The 18,030-nt window shown below is 38.9% G+C and overlaps 1 protein-coding gene across 1 annotated transcript; it reads right to left on the bottom strand.

Annotated features, from left to right (window-relative positions):
- Positions 1-216: 216 nt before the first annotated feature.
- On the bottom strand, positions 217-4,552 carry arf1 (ADP-ribosylation factor 1). Its single transcript, XM_046051775.1, has 5 exons — positions 4,432-4,552; positions 2,449-2,632; positions 2,162-2,272; positions 1,881-2,005; positions 217-1,771 (listed from the first exon to the last, which is right to left on the bottom strand). Exons 2-5 carry the CDS (start codon positions 2,591-2,593, stop codon positions 1,613-1,615), a joined length of 540 nt encoding a protein of 179 aa, XP_045907731.1. The 5' UTR covers positions 2,594-2,632; positions 4,432-4,552; the 3' UTR covers positions 217-1,612.
- Positions 4,553-18,030: the final 13,478 nt, after the last annotated feature.

Below are 18,030 nucleotides of genomic sequence, written 5' to 3'. Positions count from 1 at the left end.
GAAACAGGGTGTTTAGCATTTGTGCTTCATAAATTAGTAGTAAAACATCAAATTTAAAAGTAATTAGTAAAACATCAAATTCGATTGACATTTTTCCATCAATCCACTGACTTCAGCACTGTGGTATATTTAAAGGTGGAACAATTGGGTGTGCATATGTTTTAGAAGCAAAGATGACAAAACACAACTAAGTAAGCAGAAAAGCTATATTCCACATTAAAATTGAGCAATTTTATTGCATAGTGAGACAATGAAAATCAGTTGCAGAAACATTTTTTTATCCAGTCACTTTACAGTGCTTTTTCCTCACAAAACAAAAGCTTTACATAAAACAGTTAAACAGTTTAACATAGTTAACAAATTAAAAACAAAAAAGTTTAATGCACCACCCCAGACATATTGAAAGCAGTAAAGTAACACCCATACATTTTAGATAAGAAGCTTGAAAATAAGAGGCAGCATGTGTCTTGGATAAGAAGGCATTATGTTTGGCTTCTGGTTAAACCATAGGACAATGTGCCGCAAAGGAAGTAATACTGGCACTACTTTAAACGTAGCTGAAAACGATTTTGTATCGTAATGAAAAGGCCATTTTCACTATTTTAGTCACTGAATAAAAAATGTATGCCTTGCTAGAGCCTTTAGCGAAGACAGTAGGGCCATTGTAGTGTGCCACTCCTTTAGTTACAATTACCTATCACCATACACACAAAGTTAAAGGATAGGGCTGTTGAAATAAGTCCTCAGTGTAGGTCCTATGCAGTCTAATGATTTCAACACCCAACAAAAACGCGTGTATTTAAAGACCAACAGACCACATCATGCAGCTAGTTTTGCTAAAAAGTATTTTGCGAAGGCAGCACATGATAAACCTGAGACTCAGAAATACGAAAATCCAATGCTGACTTGACAGACTGTCAAACAACCATGAAGCAGGTAGATGTGAGATCATTACAGCATATATCAATTCAAGCCAACACACCGTATACAAAGGCTGGTAAGTGTTCACAGACAGGGGTTCTCAACTTGGACAGCGTAATGTCAGTACGAAGTACAAATAGTCAATGCCAGTGTTTCTTAAATGGTAATTTGGGGGGCTGGTGCATGTAGTCACTGGTTAAAGTTACCATAGTAGCTGCAAGTAGTGCATCAGTGTTTAATTCAGTTTGTTTGTAAATTAACAGGCCCTCATGGATGACTCCCTACAGTAGATGTGACTAGATAATAACAAGTCATCAGACTGCATTGAGGTCCTGGGGGCATCAAGTGCTGGTAAAATGTTATTCCTCACCTCCCTTTTCTTGTTCAACTCACACATGGCTGCCCAACAGCCAGAAAGAGAAATAACCACGGTAGGATTTGTGAGAGCGCAATAAGCTGCCCCATTACCAAATATATTTACAGTTACATAAAATAAAATACAAAACAGACAGCTTTACAAAATCTCCCCCACCACTGCCCTGTATGTTTGTGATAATACCAGCTGATGTGAGGGCTGCTTCCAGTACTTTATTTATTTTTTTAAAGGTAACTCAGTTTTGCAACACCTAGTAGAGAGCACGGTCAGAGGTTGGGTGGAGTAGAGTAGTTGAGGATAGCAAGTGATTATTTATTAATGGTTCTTGAGCTGACTAGACAACCAATCCAGTCCCTCGTAAAGGCCATCCCCGGTAGTGGCACAGGTTGCCTGGATGTACCAGTGTCTGTTGCGAAGGGAGTGAAGATCCATCTTGTCTGTGAGTTCTGCTGCATTCATAGCATTTGGAAGGTCCTACAAACAATAAACAGTGACAAATCGTTACACGCCAACCCTTTGAGTACAACAGGAAAGTGTTTGTGATACACACCTGCTTAGACCAATTTTTATAAGCATTACTTACTTGTTTGTTTGCAAATACTAATAATACGGCATCACGCAGCTCTTCCTCTGCCAGCATTCTTAAGAGCTCTTCACGAGCCTCGGTAATTCTTTCTCTGTCGTTGCTGTCCACAACAAAGATGAGACCTGGAACATGAGCAAATGGAGAACAAATGAGTTAGTGCGATGTGTACTGCATCTTTTAAATACAAAGAACTGGAAATTTTGGGAGTACAGAAAAAAGCCCACTAATAAAAAGTAATTAATTTAAAGCCAAGAAATGTCAGACATAACTGAACGTACCTTGTGTGTTCTGGAAGTAATGACGCCACAGCGGTCGAATTTTGTCTTGCCCACCGACATCCCATACTGTGAAACTGATGCTCTTGTACTCTACTGTCTCTACATTAAAACCTAAAGGGGAAAACAAAGATAAAAAATGGTTAAAAGTTCACATGTAAGAGTAATACAGCCATCAAACAATTGTAAACAGGCTTTCTAGACAAGTCCTATTCTGTGTGATGTAAAACAAATAACAGCCATGTCAGAGTCAGAGGCAAGGCGTTGTGATTTTATATTGTTTGACTTACCTATTGTGGGAATGGTAGTCACAATCTCTCCAAGTTTGAGTTTGTACAAAATGGTCGTCTTTCCAGCAGCATCCAGACCCACCATCAGGATCCTCATCTCCTTCTTCCCGAACATTTTAAAGAGCCCTGCGAACATATTACCCATGGCGGCTGGTGATGGGAACCTACTTTGGCAAAAAAATAACTGAGGAGAAACAACAGATCAGTTGTTAAAATCAGCGCGGTATGGAATAAAATGCACGGCTAATAATTAACAAGATTTGGAGTAAAGCTGAAACAACTAGTCAGTTCATCAATTAGTTGATGGACAGAAAATTAATCTACAACAGTTTTAATAACTGAAAATGCCAAACATGACCTAGTTCCTGCTTCTCAAATGTGAGGATTCACTGCTTATTTTTGATTTATGTGATATTAAACTCAATCTCTTTGGGTTTTGGACAAGTGATCACACAAAACAAGCTACCTGAAGATGTTATCGCATCTTGACAATAAAACAATAATGATAATTATCACAATATAATTTTCCTCAATAACAATATAGCAAAGGTTATTGTCAATAAATGTTTGACTGAATTCATTTGAATCAAAAATTAATTAGGACTTAATTTTTCTATTAAGATATTTATTTTGTTGAGGAAAAGGGACTGAAACAAGATTTACTAATCATATTTTGATTGTTTTGAATGTTCTACCTCAGATATGTGAATTGATCCACTGTCTGGCATCAAGTGTTTGTCATGTTCTGACCATAAAGAAAAGGTTTAATCACATAATTAACCATCTGGTTTCTTCAATTTTCATTTGAGCAAAAACTTTGTTGGCCTTATCGCCCAGCCCTAACCATTACTTGTACCCCTTCTTTGCAATTGGGAGTTTCTGGAAGCCTAAATAATACCACAACAACCCATTTACATGCCAGCTGAGTGAATCGTGTTGGCAAAAGTTAATTTATGGATCCACAGTGAAAGGTCTACCATCCAATGCCACACACCTTTAGTTAGTCCCATCTCCTCAGCATTACTCTTCGATTTGATCACATAACATCAGGGGAACATTTGAATCTTTCTTTTTATCTAGCAGCTGGATGGGTCTACGAAGGTATTAGGTATTAAAGGTATTATGTCACAGATGCCTGCGTTCCGCAACTGAGATAAAATGTTTGCCTGCGGACGAAACCAGAATTCAAATCCAATATTTCCATAGCCATTGCTAGAACATACATCAAGAGTGTGATTTAAATATCGGTGTTGCCACGGACTAACCCCTGTTTGTGCCTCTACTGTATTAATATTACATTCCAGTAACAGAGCTAACTATCCTGAAATTCTCTTCTAACCATCCGGATGAAAAAACCTGAACTTTTTAACCCGTTTCTCAAATTCTCTTTTTCTAACGTTAATCCAAACAAAGGCTGCAGCTGGAATATAAGGTAAGTATAATACCTACCTTATAGTATAAGTTATAGCATCTCATTGCTCTTTTTAATACAAAGTAACAGGTTTAAGAAGAATCGCGAAAATACATTTGATATTTATTTGATGATGACCTAATCAGGGTGTAACGTACATAGTGTTAAGAGTCACAAATAACCAGCTGCAATCCTACGTAAACAAACACAGTTAGCTTGCTACGGTGTTTCAGATGTTTGAAACATTGAAAATTAATTAAATAAACAATTTAAGTATTTCAACAATGTTGTTGCATTGTTTCATGCCAACTTAATACGGCAGTTATGTGGACATGTAATGGAAAATAAGGAAATACCAGGGGAAAGTTTAGTCAATTCAGGTTAGTTAGCCAGTTAATCGTAAAGTTAGCTCTTAGCAGCAAGTGACTGTTTTCTTTCCATCGGCGTCCTGACAATCGCAGCTGAGGTCAAAAAATTATTTTGCTTGCAAACGCATGACTTTAGGTGCGACTACTTTCAAAGTTATCAACAACAATACACTGACTTCGTTAAAGTCTGTCTTACACACTTACGTTCACGGTTGATGTGGATCCTTCCTTCTCCAAGGCGTTTCCTTCCTCAGGAAAATGGCGAAAGTTTGACACGTCAGAGGTTCCGTTTCCAGCCACACTTCCGTGTTCGTCATGCTGGGAGATAGCGCCCCCTGTGGCTGAGGGGAGAATTACACGCTCAGCTGAAATGTCGATTAATTAACTTACTTTAACCATATTTAGCATTTATAAATAATGATGAAATCATTATTTAATTACTATAACATCTCAAAAGTACGACTTTGTATCTCAAAATATTGACTTAGTAGGCTCCATCTCAAAATAATGACTTAGTATCTCAAAATAATAAGTTAGTATCTTAAAATAATAACTGAAGATACTATTAGATTATACCTCAGTATTTTGGGATACTAACACATTATTTTGAGATACTAAGTTAATATTTTGAGATACTAACTTATTATTTTGAGATGCTAACTCATTATTTTGAGACACTCACTCATAATTCTGAGATACTAAGTCATTGTTTTGAGATGCTAAGTCATTATTTTGAGATACACTTATTATTTTAATTATTATGACCTACAGGAGCTTGTTTTTTTCCCATCACAGTGGCAGAAATGGGCTTCCATAATAAACACTTCTGTTAACTGTAAAGACAGCTCAATGTATTTTTACACAGAGGGTCGTTTATTAAGGTATTTGTCAACAATCCTAACTTCTCTTTGCATCTGCAACGGTACATAAACAGTGAATGTTTACAGTATAACATTGCAGTGATTGTATTTAATGATGTATGATTACTCACGTAAATCAATCCTTATAGTGTGTTATGAAGCTTGTATTGTTTATACACATGTCCAAATCATTCAGAGTTTATCAGTGTGTGTTCTAAACTGATGAAGGCATGTAGAGCTTGAAGGTTAATTCTTGACCTTTGGAATAGTACATGGTAAAAACCTTTAACTAAAAGTGCAATTATTAGATTCATACCAGAGCTTTCAGCTGCATCTTATTTCTCAAAAATAAATTCTTCATTAATACATATAATTTATAAATATATTATTATATCAGTCATATAAAAATAAATTGAATGTTGTCATATTATATCTGTTTTTAGATCAGTTACAGATGATTATGCTTATCAATCTGAAATTGGGGGCTTTGAAATAAAATGTTACTGGTAAGGGGTAAAGTGTAATATTATATATTATTATGCCACACAAAGATCATAAACCCCAATAGTTGTGTGTTGTCATTTAGATGATAAACAAAAGCAATATATAATTTAAGTTACCCAATGTGATTTCTAAAATACTTGAGCAAATAGTTCAAGTCTGACTTCATGTGATGAACCTAAAGGAGACAGATAGCCTACTGTAATTTGAATGGATACAGCCCATTACTTGTCAGTGACATTCTTTTGTGGAATTGTTGTAATTGAAATTAACTTGATGGTGGTTTGGTTTGATCATTATGGCAAAAAAAACAAAATAATTCTTGATTTTTCTGCTGCGCTATACACTCCAGATGCAGCAAGGCTGCCAGTGGTAGCAGTAGGGCTGCCAGTGGTAGTCTGAAGACAGCTAAAGGGCAGTCTAAAGACCACCACTACTGCAAATCAGCAATATACTATACTTTAAATTGACTTGTTGGCACTAACCCCTTATAAAAGCTATACCAAATAAAAATATAAATGATTATAATGCTTCTGTCTATCTTGTTATCTTCTCACCCACAAATCATCGTAATACAGGAAGTAAGGATATTTTATGTTTTTCTTTTACTGCCAAAGGAGCATCCTGCTGATGGCCTGTAGTCAGTTATAGTGTACAGTTTAAATTAATTTAAACCTATAGAGGTGTTTGTTTTTGTTTTCCAATTCTGCAACTTCCACTTCCTTTTAATCCATGACCAGGCCATTAAGGAAACGTCTAACCACCTTATTGTTGGGCCAGTTGAATTTTAACCAGGGTCAACTATGCCTGCTACCCCCAGCAGAGGGGGCAGCAAGAGGGGAGAAGGGCAGGAGAGAACAGCAGGAGGGTAGAGGGGTCTATAGTTAGTGATGGACCACACAGTGAAGACTCATAATGCTGTCTCTCTCTGCAACCATAATTTGTGGTTTTGCCCTGCCAAATGCCAGAGAGATCTCTTTCAGCATATTTTCACCGCAACTGCTCTCTTTTTTATGTGTGTGTGGAAGATGTTTACTGAGAAGCAATTGTTTAGATTTTTGTAGATTTTCACACTTCAATCTGAAACTGGACATTTTTAATCAGTGATACAACTTAAACAGAAAGGTTTCAAATTGGGATTTACTGTAACAAAATCCAAAAACTTTGTGCTAACAAACAAGAGCACATTGCCAAAAACCAATACTAATACAAATGTTTCAGTTTTAGAAAACACACGGCTATGTGCCAATCTCTAAAAAAATAAAAACAAATGTTTCATTGCCGGTCAGGTGTCTTCAGGTAAAAACACAAAGCTCTGATGTGGGCAAGTTTTTTGCAAGTATCATTGTTGACTTCAACAAATTACATCTGCAATTCGTGGGTTTATTTAATCTTTTCAAAATCAATTCAAAATAATAAACATCACATGAAAGTACATCTGAAGACAACACACATTCTCAGTTATAGAAAAGGTTGCATGTGGAGCACAGTGACATATCTGCACAACATTGGAACTGTTGAGCATCTTTTCTTTTATGTGAGTGACTTTCCTTTTAGGTCCTAACTGTATCAGCTGGACCAATATGAACCAACATGCTACTTCAATTGCAGCAGAAAAAATACATAAATAGCTTAAACTGCAATCCCTCAATGCAAATTATTAACGCAGACCACAAAATGGGTTGATTCAAAAAAAATAAAGGACAGTTTAACAAGACAATAGTAAACTGTAACTATAAGCTGTTGTTTGATTTGGTGATCTTCCAAACAGCTGGGGAAAAAAGTCAAACCCCCTTTTTTTCCTCTTTGCACAGTCAGAACAGGTGCAGGTGTTGAGGTGTGACAACATAGATCAGGGTAAAGAAACCTGTCAAAATCACAATTCATAACTGCTTTCTCTTCTGCTGTAGCCAATTCACATATCTTGGACTCTGAGATAATCCCTTTGCTCGGATATTATACCCGCAGGCTGAAAACCTCTGTAGACAAATTATCATTGTTGTTTTCTAAGATTTGAGCATTTTGAATTCTAAATGATATATATGAGGCAGAAACTATTCTCAGTGAACACCTGGATAATCTCAAAATCCAAAAATATCTTCAACATACCACATTTAACTGAAACTTGAAAAGCAGACATTTAAAATGCATTTACAACGTACCATGTAGTGAGCTGGCGGTACAGTAAAGATCCTAGAGGTAGTGCTAAATCCACCTTTCCTTGCTCCACAGGCAAACACAGCGGTAATATCCATTTGAAGGGCTCTCCTCCTTCCTCCTTTTCGGCTTCATATCTCACTAGATACTGACAGTTGTGATGTGTGGACAGAGGACTAGAAATAGGACAGTAGGGGGTTTATATAGCACACACACAAAAACAGGCACACACACACACACACACACACACACACACAAACACACAAATTCTGATGGTCCCACTTGGGTACACGCTTAACAACTTTCTATCCACATGCACAAACATGCGCGCACACAGACACACGTGTGCACTCTCTTTCTAAATCTCTTCTTTGTTTGTGTCAAATGTGTCCCCCTAACACCTATCCCCACCTGGGAGCCACGGCCCCAGAAGGGACGGCTACAGTAGGACTCTGGAGATTTTCAAAGAAGAAAGTTCTACAAGAGAAATATGCTTTTGGTAAATTTCTGGGCTACGTGTATGGGCTATATCATCACCTGAGAAGCGTTTTCCAAGTCGCTGAGTCAAAGTAATGTATGGATGATGAGGCAGAGAGTGAGGCTCGTCTGCTGATTGTGAATGGAGGAGGGCTGCCAAGGAGCCAAACAGGCTTTGCAGTAGGAAGTGGGTAAGGATCTCAGTAGGGGCCTTACTCCCCTCTGAGATGAGGCCTAGCAAGGATAAAAAAGTAAGGGGCTTGGGAATGCTGATCTGGTGTGTCTGTGTATGTGTGTGTGTGTGTGTGTGTGTGTACATGACAGATATAGAGGGAGAGAATGTGGGTTGTACACATAAGTGTGTATGCATAAGAGAGAAGCATTATCTTGCAGTTTTATGAGCCTTCACATTCTGTACATCACTACCATCATCTCACACACTATGAAATAGCCCACGGGCAACCAGTAGACTGCTGTGTGAATCGTACAAAGGAGCTGGTTTGGGCTAAGCAGGGCTGCAACTCAGACGGACAGGCATGGGATGCCTCCCTCTGCGTCTCATGTACTGGATTATAGGTCGGGCAAAATCCCAAAGGAGGTGTGAGGCAGGAAACAAACCGAACATTATTACAACGACCAGCATCGTTGCCATGAGAGGATCCATGCTGGCTTCATCCATTGGCAACAAGTGCCACTGGGCACCCTACCCCACGCCTCTCACAGTAGGGGGCGCTACAGAGGGAGACAAGCTGGGGCAAAAGGATAAATGTGCAGCAGTGTCGGCTGCCAATCACCTTTGTATAGTGATTGTCGACAGCCTGAAAAGGTCGTTAAGGGGATTTACATAACATTTTGCACTCCGCCCGGGTACATGCAGAAATGTTTGATTCCATATTGCGTCATTACCTTGTGAAACTTGTTCTCTTGTATTCTGACCGCACAGTTCATGGAAGAATATGAACCAAGCCAACAAACCATATGTTTGGACATCAACAAAATGAAATATGCTACGTACCTCTGGATGTTTCTGTTTTGTATGAATCAGATTTCCCGCCAAAAGTACTTGTGCAACATTTCTTCATCCTTGATGCAACAAAAGATCTTTAGCTTGCTCTGAAGTGAGCAATTGTGCTACTGTTCATATGATGTCATTTAAATATTGGTTTTCATTTCCAATGAGACCTTTTAACTCCCCCAGTGACTACTGGTCTATGTGGGAGCCAGTGGTGTCAATGGGAGATCTCCTGGGACATGCGTGACAGATGGTTGAGACAAGCTCTTCAAGGACGCACTTCCTCAGAAAGGACATGGGGGCCTCTGGCATGGGAGGGGGTGTATTAAGAATGGGAATCGCTGGCTTGCAGGATGTGGGTATACTGGCAAGGTGTAAGGGTACACATAGAACACAACGTCCATGCCAGGAAACTGGATTTCCTGGTAAAGGATGACTTGGTCGGACGTGAGGTTACCATGGTCCATCTCTTCAAATTCTCTGCACCCTTTAAATGACCTACATTTAACAGGACACTTCACCACCTTCTATGAACTCCAAGGACATTTTGACTGGTGTAATATTTGAGGGTATGTGTGCTGCTCTCTCTTTGAAACTTTCTTTGCGCATCTACATGGACTATGACGAGCTATTGCAAGATGAAACAATAGTGAGGATAAAGGTATTTCTTTGAAAGACGTTTTTGTTTCCATCAGTGGGTTGGTTTGAAGTTGATTCATGTTTGCTATGTATACAGGTTTTTAAGGGTTGTCCCACCCCTGTTCCCTGTTTTAAATCCAACTATATCCTATTTGAGGAGGCATCAAAGATTAAAGTGTGAACCTGTTGCACCTTGGGGTAGATAATTGGTTGGAATGCGCAGCATGTCGAAGCAGGGCCTTGACAACCAGCACCAACCAAAACCTGTGGCATCAAAACCATGTAGGTGTCCAGATTTGGCATTTGGGATTTTTCACTTGTCATGCTGATGCCAAATGATTTGTAACGTGGTCTCATCTTATTTCTCCAACATTCAGGCACCACTGACATTGACAAGTTGATAGTAAGTGGCCCTGTGGACCCCTTCAGAGAGGCTTCATGGTGACAGGCCTAACATGCTCCCAAGGTGGTCCAGGTAAGGTGTTTTTTGTTGCTACCGACAACTGATATCTCTTGGTTATGTAAGCCCCTAAAGATAATCCTTAAGCGATGAATTATAAATTTTGAGGCATTTTAAACAATTGATAATTACTCCTGATATTGTGATGTTTGGATAAATATTAATGTAGATATTTAATGTATGCAGTGTTATCAACCTACACTTTTGTCGGTCTTTCTTTTGATGGGGAGGGCTTCTTTGTGTGTGTGTGTATGTGTGCGTTTAGAGTGGAGTGTTTGGTGTGTGCGCTGCTCAACAGCGCACCTGTCTGCCTTGAGGCTTGAAAGGCTACAGCCTCTCATTTCTGGCTGGAACTCGTGTGGTAATGCATTAGAGGGCTTGTCATTGTACTTTATTGAAGGCCTCTGACAAGCTATTTGACACCCTTGACAGGGTCAGAGGTGTCAACCTGCTCAGACTGACAGGGAGATGGACACATAAGGGCACAGGCGAATTAGATTACTGCCCAAGTCAATTGCAGGTTGTAGCCCTAGGGCTGCTCCACCAATGACGTCCGGATGTCGTCACGTTTGATGCATAGTCAAAAAACAGGAGGAATGTTATGACATTTTACTGATGATGTCTTTGTGTTTGCTTTCTTTTTAATGCAGAACACATGTCTGTAGAGCTATTGTACATTTTGGGGGGATCCATACCTGAATATCTGAATGTCTGAATAAAGGGATAATTAGCACATTATTTCAAAATACTTTGTTTTGTGTTTTGTTTTTACACTTGCATGGAAAAATGTAAAGAGCTATGGGTTTGTAAGGGCCACAAAACAGCAAACAATTTAGCTGAAACTGCATAGGATGGATATAATGGCACAATGAATTCTAAAGTCGCAAATCCTTGTTAATACCCTCCATCTTTCAAACTAAACTAGATCACACCAAGAATCTCCCATCCCTTTATCCTGTTTAGATCCTCTAATCCCTCAGCCATTTTCCATTCTTTCTCTTTTTCTCATTTCAAATGGCTGTGTGGTTGTCCGGCATTGGAACGTTGAGAATTTGTCCTCTCAGTGAAAGGAAAGTAACTATATTGAAGAAAGGAAGAACAGCTTGACAGACCCAAGAATGCTACGGATCTCTTTAAGTCCGATAATGAGATGTTTTCTCTGCTCTGAGCTTGTATTGACATGGAGACTAATGATTTCCACAAAGTAATAGATTGAGAGAGTAATGCACAGGGGTGGGAAAGACAACACAAAGTGATTTAAGTCGTAGAGTAGCCAAGATGCTCATTCCCTTTTTTGTGTGGGTTGTGAAGAGCCATAATGATATCGCTTCTCTGAAGCAGACACACACGCAGAAGCATTATTGCTGAGTTTGCACGTTTCTTCATGATCAATGCGGAACTAATTAACTAGAAATATCGAAAGAAAACATGTCTTTCTTGATCGCTGCAAAACAGATCTAAACAGTTATATTCATTCAAGAATTGAGATTTTTTTTAAATGACAGTACTTGTATGAAAGCTTCCTGAGGTTTGAGACCTTCCAATTAGGAACTAATGTTATCTATATTAACCCTTCGCCCCTTCCCTGACTTAGCTTTATTGAGGGAAGGGCAAGGGGGTTGGGGTTGCCTCAATAAAAACAGCACTAAAAAGCAATTACAGTGCTCTGAAGAATGGGACTTGTCAGTAATTTGCTGTCTAAAACCGAGGAGATTGCAGGTCTGGGGCCGATTGGAATTCTAAGCCTGGAGTGCAGTGTGGGAAAAGCAGTGGGAAGGCAAGCACCACCCTTTGTGAGGTAATTACTGGAACTACCAGAGGCCAGCGCCAGTCCCTGCTAATGATAACCCCACTCCTCTCCCCTGCTAGCCACCTTGTAATTGATATACCCAATCTCACTCACTCGGGACGTGTCCACAATGTTGTGGATGAATTTGGACATGCATCTTTTTTTTCCCCCCCTTAGTTTTGGCCTTCCATCCTCACCAAGCTGATGTTTTTGATCACAGACAATGGAACATTTGAGAATAAAAACAAGTCTGTGAATGCATAGAATAATGTAATATTTTATTAAAGCATTTACCAATTCGGTTTGTATTAAACCAAATTCCCTCTCCAGGCTCCCAAATTTACACAAGTTGTTTGCTAGTTGAGCTACTGTTTGGAAAGATGCATGGAAACCAAATAGGAAATGATAATAGAAAAGGAGAATGGAGGTTGTTTATGGGTATTTGTTTTTGTTTTTTCAATTTAGACACAAGATGTGTTACTTGCAGTGTTAGTTGTAACAAGAGAGCTGTTTCATTTCTTTATTTTTTCCCACCTCTTCTAGCCGTGATCGCCTTTTCTCAAATAAACTGATACAGAAACTAATCTGTTAATAGAAATATGTCAACAGCAATTCTGTTTCTTATGAAAAGTAAAATTATTATATCATGATGCCTACATATAAATCCTTTCACTGACATTCATAAATGCTGCTAATGGAGGCTGACTGTGTCCTACCTGGCTGCATCAGTTATATCACTACTTTATACTTTACGACAATACCTATCTAAAGTATATTGTGGCTATGCTGACACATGAAATAAACACTCTGAGAGGAAACTGAAGTCCTCTTTACATTTCAGCTTAACAGAAATACTTTGGCCATTGTTTCTGAAATTATAGTTTTCCTCATTCATACTACAACACAAACCATCTAGTGTTTCCCCTGTTTTTGCAAAGAAAACAATTATAAAATAAAATTTCATTGATTACTTCACCCTAGAGCTTCATGCCGCTGAAATCTGCATAGGCTCAATTCCAAAAACTTTTCATTTGAGCAGGTGTCATGCAGTTTTGGCATGCACTGGTTAAGACGTGGAGGGGCCCACACAGCAAAATCTCACCTGGGACCCTAAAAAGACTCTGTCTGTAAGACACGTCATCATTGTATAACTAAATAACACCCCATAAAAACAAACAACATTACACTCACTGATCCACACGTGAATAACGAATCTCAGTCTTTTCATAGCTATTATGGGAATACTATAAAAATGATGTCTTTATCCCTATCTAAACCAACAAATACAGTAGATTTGAGAAAGAGCTAATTCATATTAGTGAAATTGACTGAAACTGCATCTGGAAATGCATACATACTCATCCTACCAGCTGAACTGCTTTGAACTACAGAGAGGTGGCTAAAGAGTGATCATGTCTGCCTCCTCCTCCCCACTGCAACCCCAGCCCACATTCACCTAGAGGATGACACCCTGTCAACCTCGAGGCCTGGCACCCCACCACCACTACACCCACTACCAGACCACATCTTGCAAGAGCATAACATAACAGAGGCCTCCCTGAAAAACTCCCATCTCTTCCTTAAACTGAAGCAGACAGAGCAGACAGTGTAATTATCAAATGCATATACATACATGTGAACACACACACACCTTTAGACTGTGTAATGCATTAGTATGTCTCCCATATCACCTCCCCTCCTTGTTATCTCCCCTGTTAGAATAATGTTCTCTTGTAAGTACAGAGGTGGCAAAATTCCTTTGCTGGCTTCAACAATACAAACGGGCACTTCAAAAGGGGATAAGGCTGCTTTACAGGTGTCACATCTCTTCTGATGCTGGTTGTCCTCTTTAGAAATCTTGCAGATAACCCATCATCCTCATTCAAGGCAGGTGACATACTTCGCACGTTCCCCTCCCTGGCTATAAAAGAGAAAACATAATGCCATGATTGCTACAGATGTTAAGGTGTTTTAACACAGCCATTAGAGAAAGGCTTGTGTTTGTATCAGTGCATAGAGTTCTCTGTAGAAGATAATTTTGTCTGTCTACTGTGTCTAATGTTTATCCGAAAGTGGTAAAAAGGTGATTAGTATTGTGTGATAAACAACACATTGGTGAATCTTAAGTTAGAATTTAGTGGCTGAAGTGTTGGATGAAGGTGTGAGTGCTGTCAGGATCTATTTATTTAGAAAATGGAAGTGAGAAATATTATCACTTACAGGCCATACAAAAACAGGAATGATAAGGCAAAATAATGTCATTCTGAGGCGGATTAGTTTGTAATATTTTATTTTGGGAGTCAAATACAGTAACCACATGCAGTTTCTCATATTAGACTGTGGCAGTATACCATGCAATATTCATACAACAAAAATTATTTTACTTTTAATAATCTTTCGATCTGGATGGTTCCAATGTGTTGAATGTGTTAAACATGTAGGGGAGAGCAGGGGCCAAAGTACCATTTTTCAGAAAAACCTGATTTTAAAAGATTATGTTGTAGACAGTGACATATTTTTGCTGTAGTCACTAACTCACAGGTGTGGTCTATCAATATCAGGTGGTATTTTGTACAAATGTAGAACGACTTCTGTATAATTTCACTTTAAATGACCCCATCAGTTGGGTCGAAAGTAACACAACTAGATGTTTTGTGTTTCCCTTGTTCTTATTAAATACACGTGACTATAACCTTGTTAATATGTAACTGCAAATGTATTTTGTCCTTTATCTTTGCAAAAAATGTATAAATTACATTTTCATTTTATTTATTATCTATTTACAGTTTCTTCAAATGTTTCAAAAGTAACCCAATCCTATACTTATACTCAAAATGTTTTTTATTGGCAATGTCAAACCATTTTTTAAAACAATTCTTCAACAATATGAACAATATGAAAATGAATATTCATAACATAAATATAAATTCTCAAAATAATGCAAAAATAGTCATGTTTTTATCCTGCTGTTTTTATACTTAATTCCAAAATGTGCATGAAAACATCTGGCTGAGTCAGACCTCTGTCTGTCTTTCTGACCCTCACTCTTGGCATAATCTGTTGGAATAATATAACATAAACATGTTTCAATACATGCTGCAACACAGAGAAAGTCACCACTTTAGCAGCGGGACAAAAGAAACACTTGTCACTGTAGCGGGCCGAAAGTAACACTTGTTATTTATATATATTTGGCAGCTCCATCAAGGGTTGCGTGCTGAAGGTGCTGTCACAGCTTGGACTGCAAATGCAGTCAGGGCTCTGAGAAAATCGCTTTGTTACTTTCGTCCCGTCTTACTTTCGCCCCGGTTTACCCCTACTGAATCCAAGGGAGTCATCTCATTTCACACAGAAGAACATATAAACATCAAAAGACTGGCTTCAAAGTTAGTTACATAATGAAATGCCCACACACTGCCTTCTTCCCCTCTGTAGCCCAGTTTTGGCCCGTCACCTTTGGTGTGTGTGACCTATAGTCTAAACAAGAAGAGCTTTGAGAATCGCATTCTTTAAAGCCACAATTCTTTGCTCAAACACATCTCATGTTGAAGTGTTGAGCAACAAACTTTTGACATTCAAACTCAACAAGCTATTATTATTATTATGTAGGTACATATTAAGTATTAATAATCATCCCAGCTTGCATGTTTGTCATCTGTGATTTTTATTTTCGACATCATCAACATCAAAAGGCCTCAGGAAGAGCGAACCAGATGCTGGCTGTAACCAAAGTGTGACTCCCGCGGGAGTATTTGCATCTTGTCATTGGAGTGTGGGCCTTTGCACCACTCCACTGTATATCTGTCACTCCTGTCTGCCCCACACTAACATAGCTTTATTGAAATGCATGCACTGGTCTTTTGTGAATATCAGGGTGAAACTCAGGACATAAAATAAAAAGAGGACACTGATTGCAATTAGGGCCCATTGTCTCCCTTTTATATGGTTATTTGGTGGTACCTCTGGCAGTCTGGTCGCGTCAAAGTTCTCACAGTCAGGATGCCATCTCTCTCACTGGAGCCGCCACAGTCTCCTCTGGCAACTATCTGCTAACAATGTTCATCTCACTTGGGTGACAAAGCTGCTAGGTGGGTCTGGCTAAAGGGAAGGGCCCATTTCCTTAAGCCAAAAGACAGCGTGGCTGCAGGGCTGGAGTTTCTGTCCATCCTGTGATCTGTTTCATGTTTTGTACTTGTTTTCTCCCATTCGATGGTGTGAAAAGTGTCAAAGGTCGAGGTGTGGAATGAGACACCGACAGCCTCCCGGTCACTAAACCAAACCTGAACCTGGCTGGCTCCCAGGAGTTCATACACAACGGAGTCTTCAGCAAGTCCTTGTTCATTTCCCATCATGAGGCAGGGTTTAAATGCCATAGCATTTTTCATGAATATCTAGGAATACAAGTACACCAAAGTAATGAATTTTAGTTGCAGGACGAACTGTGAAAAAACGGCTTTGAGTATAGTTTGATGTGGGGGTGGGCAGACTAATGAATCCACATGAATGAGAACGGAAAGGTATCACTTTTTGTGGTGCTTCCTCTCTGGAGGGGGTGTGTATCCATCTTTCTGTGAGATAATGGGGTTAGATAGCAGTGAGACCTGGCCTCTGCCGGTGACATTGTTGCAGGGCTCAAAGACTATCAGGGGTCCAGTGGCTGAGCCGGAGCACCAGTGGGCTCTATTCACATCCAAACCTAATCTATCTTGAGATCAGGTCTTTCTCTTCTATAAAGCTCCATCTATTTTTAAACTCTCATCACTGAGTTGTCCCCCCCGCCTCCAGGTCATTATTGTTTCTCCAAAAAGCACAGTCGGCTTCTGCAGTCTCTCAAAGGAATCAAAATATTAGTCCAGCTTTATTTTCTTCTTCTTTGTCCTAAGACAAATCCGTAGCTCATATTTGGGCACTATGACCTAAATCTGTAAGTCTTCATGACTGCCAACTTGTCCATATTCCAAGTGTGTGACTGTTTAGATTTCTTTTTTCATTAAGAAATCAATGGCCGACATCTGTATTATACGTGGTAGATTGCAATAGCATATTTACGGTATCAGGAAGTCTTGCAGCTTATTCAGACGCCCTTTGATATTTAACATGATAACTACAACTCATGTGTGCCAACTACAAGCTTACCTCCACGATTCTCACTGAAAAGGGTTCAGAGTCAGTAGAGCAGTCTTGCTTCTGTTTGCAAACAGTAATACTGTGACAGATATCTTATTTAAATTATTTCTGACTTGCCATCACCTGAACCTACACGTCCCTCAATTCAACATAATTTGTGAAATGTAACATAGGAAAGCATTTCTTATTTTCTTACTGAATGTGGAAAGATATTGCGGCAATCAAAATATAGATTTTAGAAGTTGCATGATTGTGATATGAAATGCTATGGTTTATATTAAAGACGCAGTAAAAGCAAATTCTAAATCTCTCACACTGCAAGAAATGCACATGTTTGCAAGACACTGTGTGATGTGAACATCAAACCAATTATGCTCCAGCGCTTACTATTATTACTCACTATACATACTATTATTACTCATTGCTAAAATTATTATATCAATTTGGGTGCTCCTGGATAAATCATCTTTGGGATCTCCCTTTCATTACCACAGCATGTTGTCATTACTTTACACCCATCCAAAGCTGATTTTGACCATTGTCTGTCTATCATTCATAATTCCAAATCAACACATAATCTTCTCAGCATGAAAATAGCAAACAATGTGTTACACATTATTCATATTTGAGTCCTCTTTGGCAGTGGTGTAATGTAACTGAGTACATTTACTCAAGTGCTTACTGTCCTGCGTATTTCCGTTTTATTCGACTTTCCACTACTCCACTACATCTCAGAGGCAAATATTGTGCTTTCTAACTACATTTGTCTGACAGCTATAGT

The sequence above is a fragment of the Micropterus dolomieu genome, linkage group LG06, assembly GCF_021292245.1.
Source record: "Micropterus dolomieu isolate WLL.071019.BEF.003 ecotype Adirondacks linkage group LG06, ASM2129224v1, whole genome shotgun sequence".
NCBI classification, from domain to species: domain Eukaryota; kingdom Metazoa; phylum Chordata; class Actinopteri; order Centrarchiformes; family Centrarchidae; genus Micropterus; species Micropterus dolomieu.
This window is presented reverse-complemented; position numbering and strand designations above follow the sequence as displayed.

Excerpts from the sequence above, each read along its gene's own strand:
- arf1 (XM_046051775.1), bottom strand. The coding sequence starts at position 2,593 with ATGGGTAATATGTTCGCAGGGCTCTTTAAAATGTTCGGGAAGAAGGAG. Across the intron at positions 2,273-2,448 it reads GACTACCATTCCCACAATAG|GTTTTAATGTAGAGACAGTA; the intron begins GTAAGTCAAACA and ends TTTCCCCTTTAG. Across the intron at positions 1,772-1,880 it reads TAGTATTTGCAAACAAACAA|GACCTTCCAAATGCTATGAA; the intron begins GTAAGTAATGCT and ends TATTGTTTGTAG.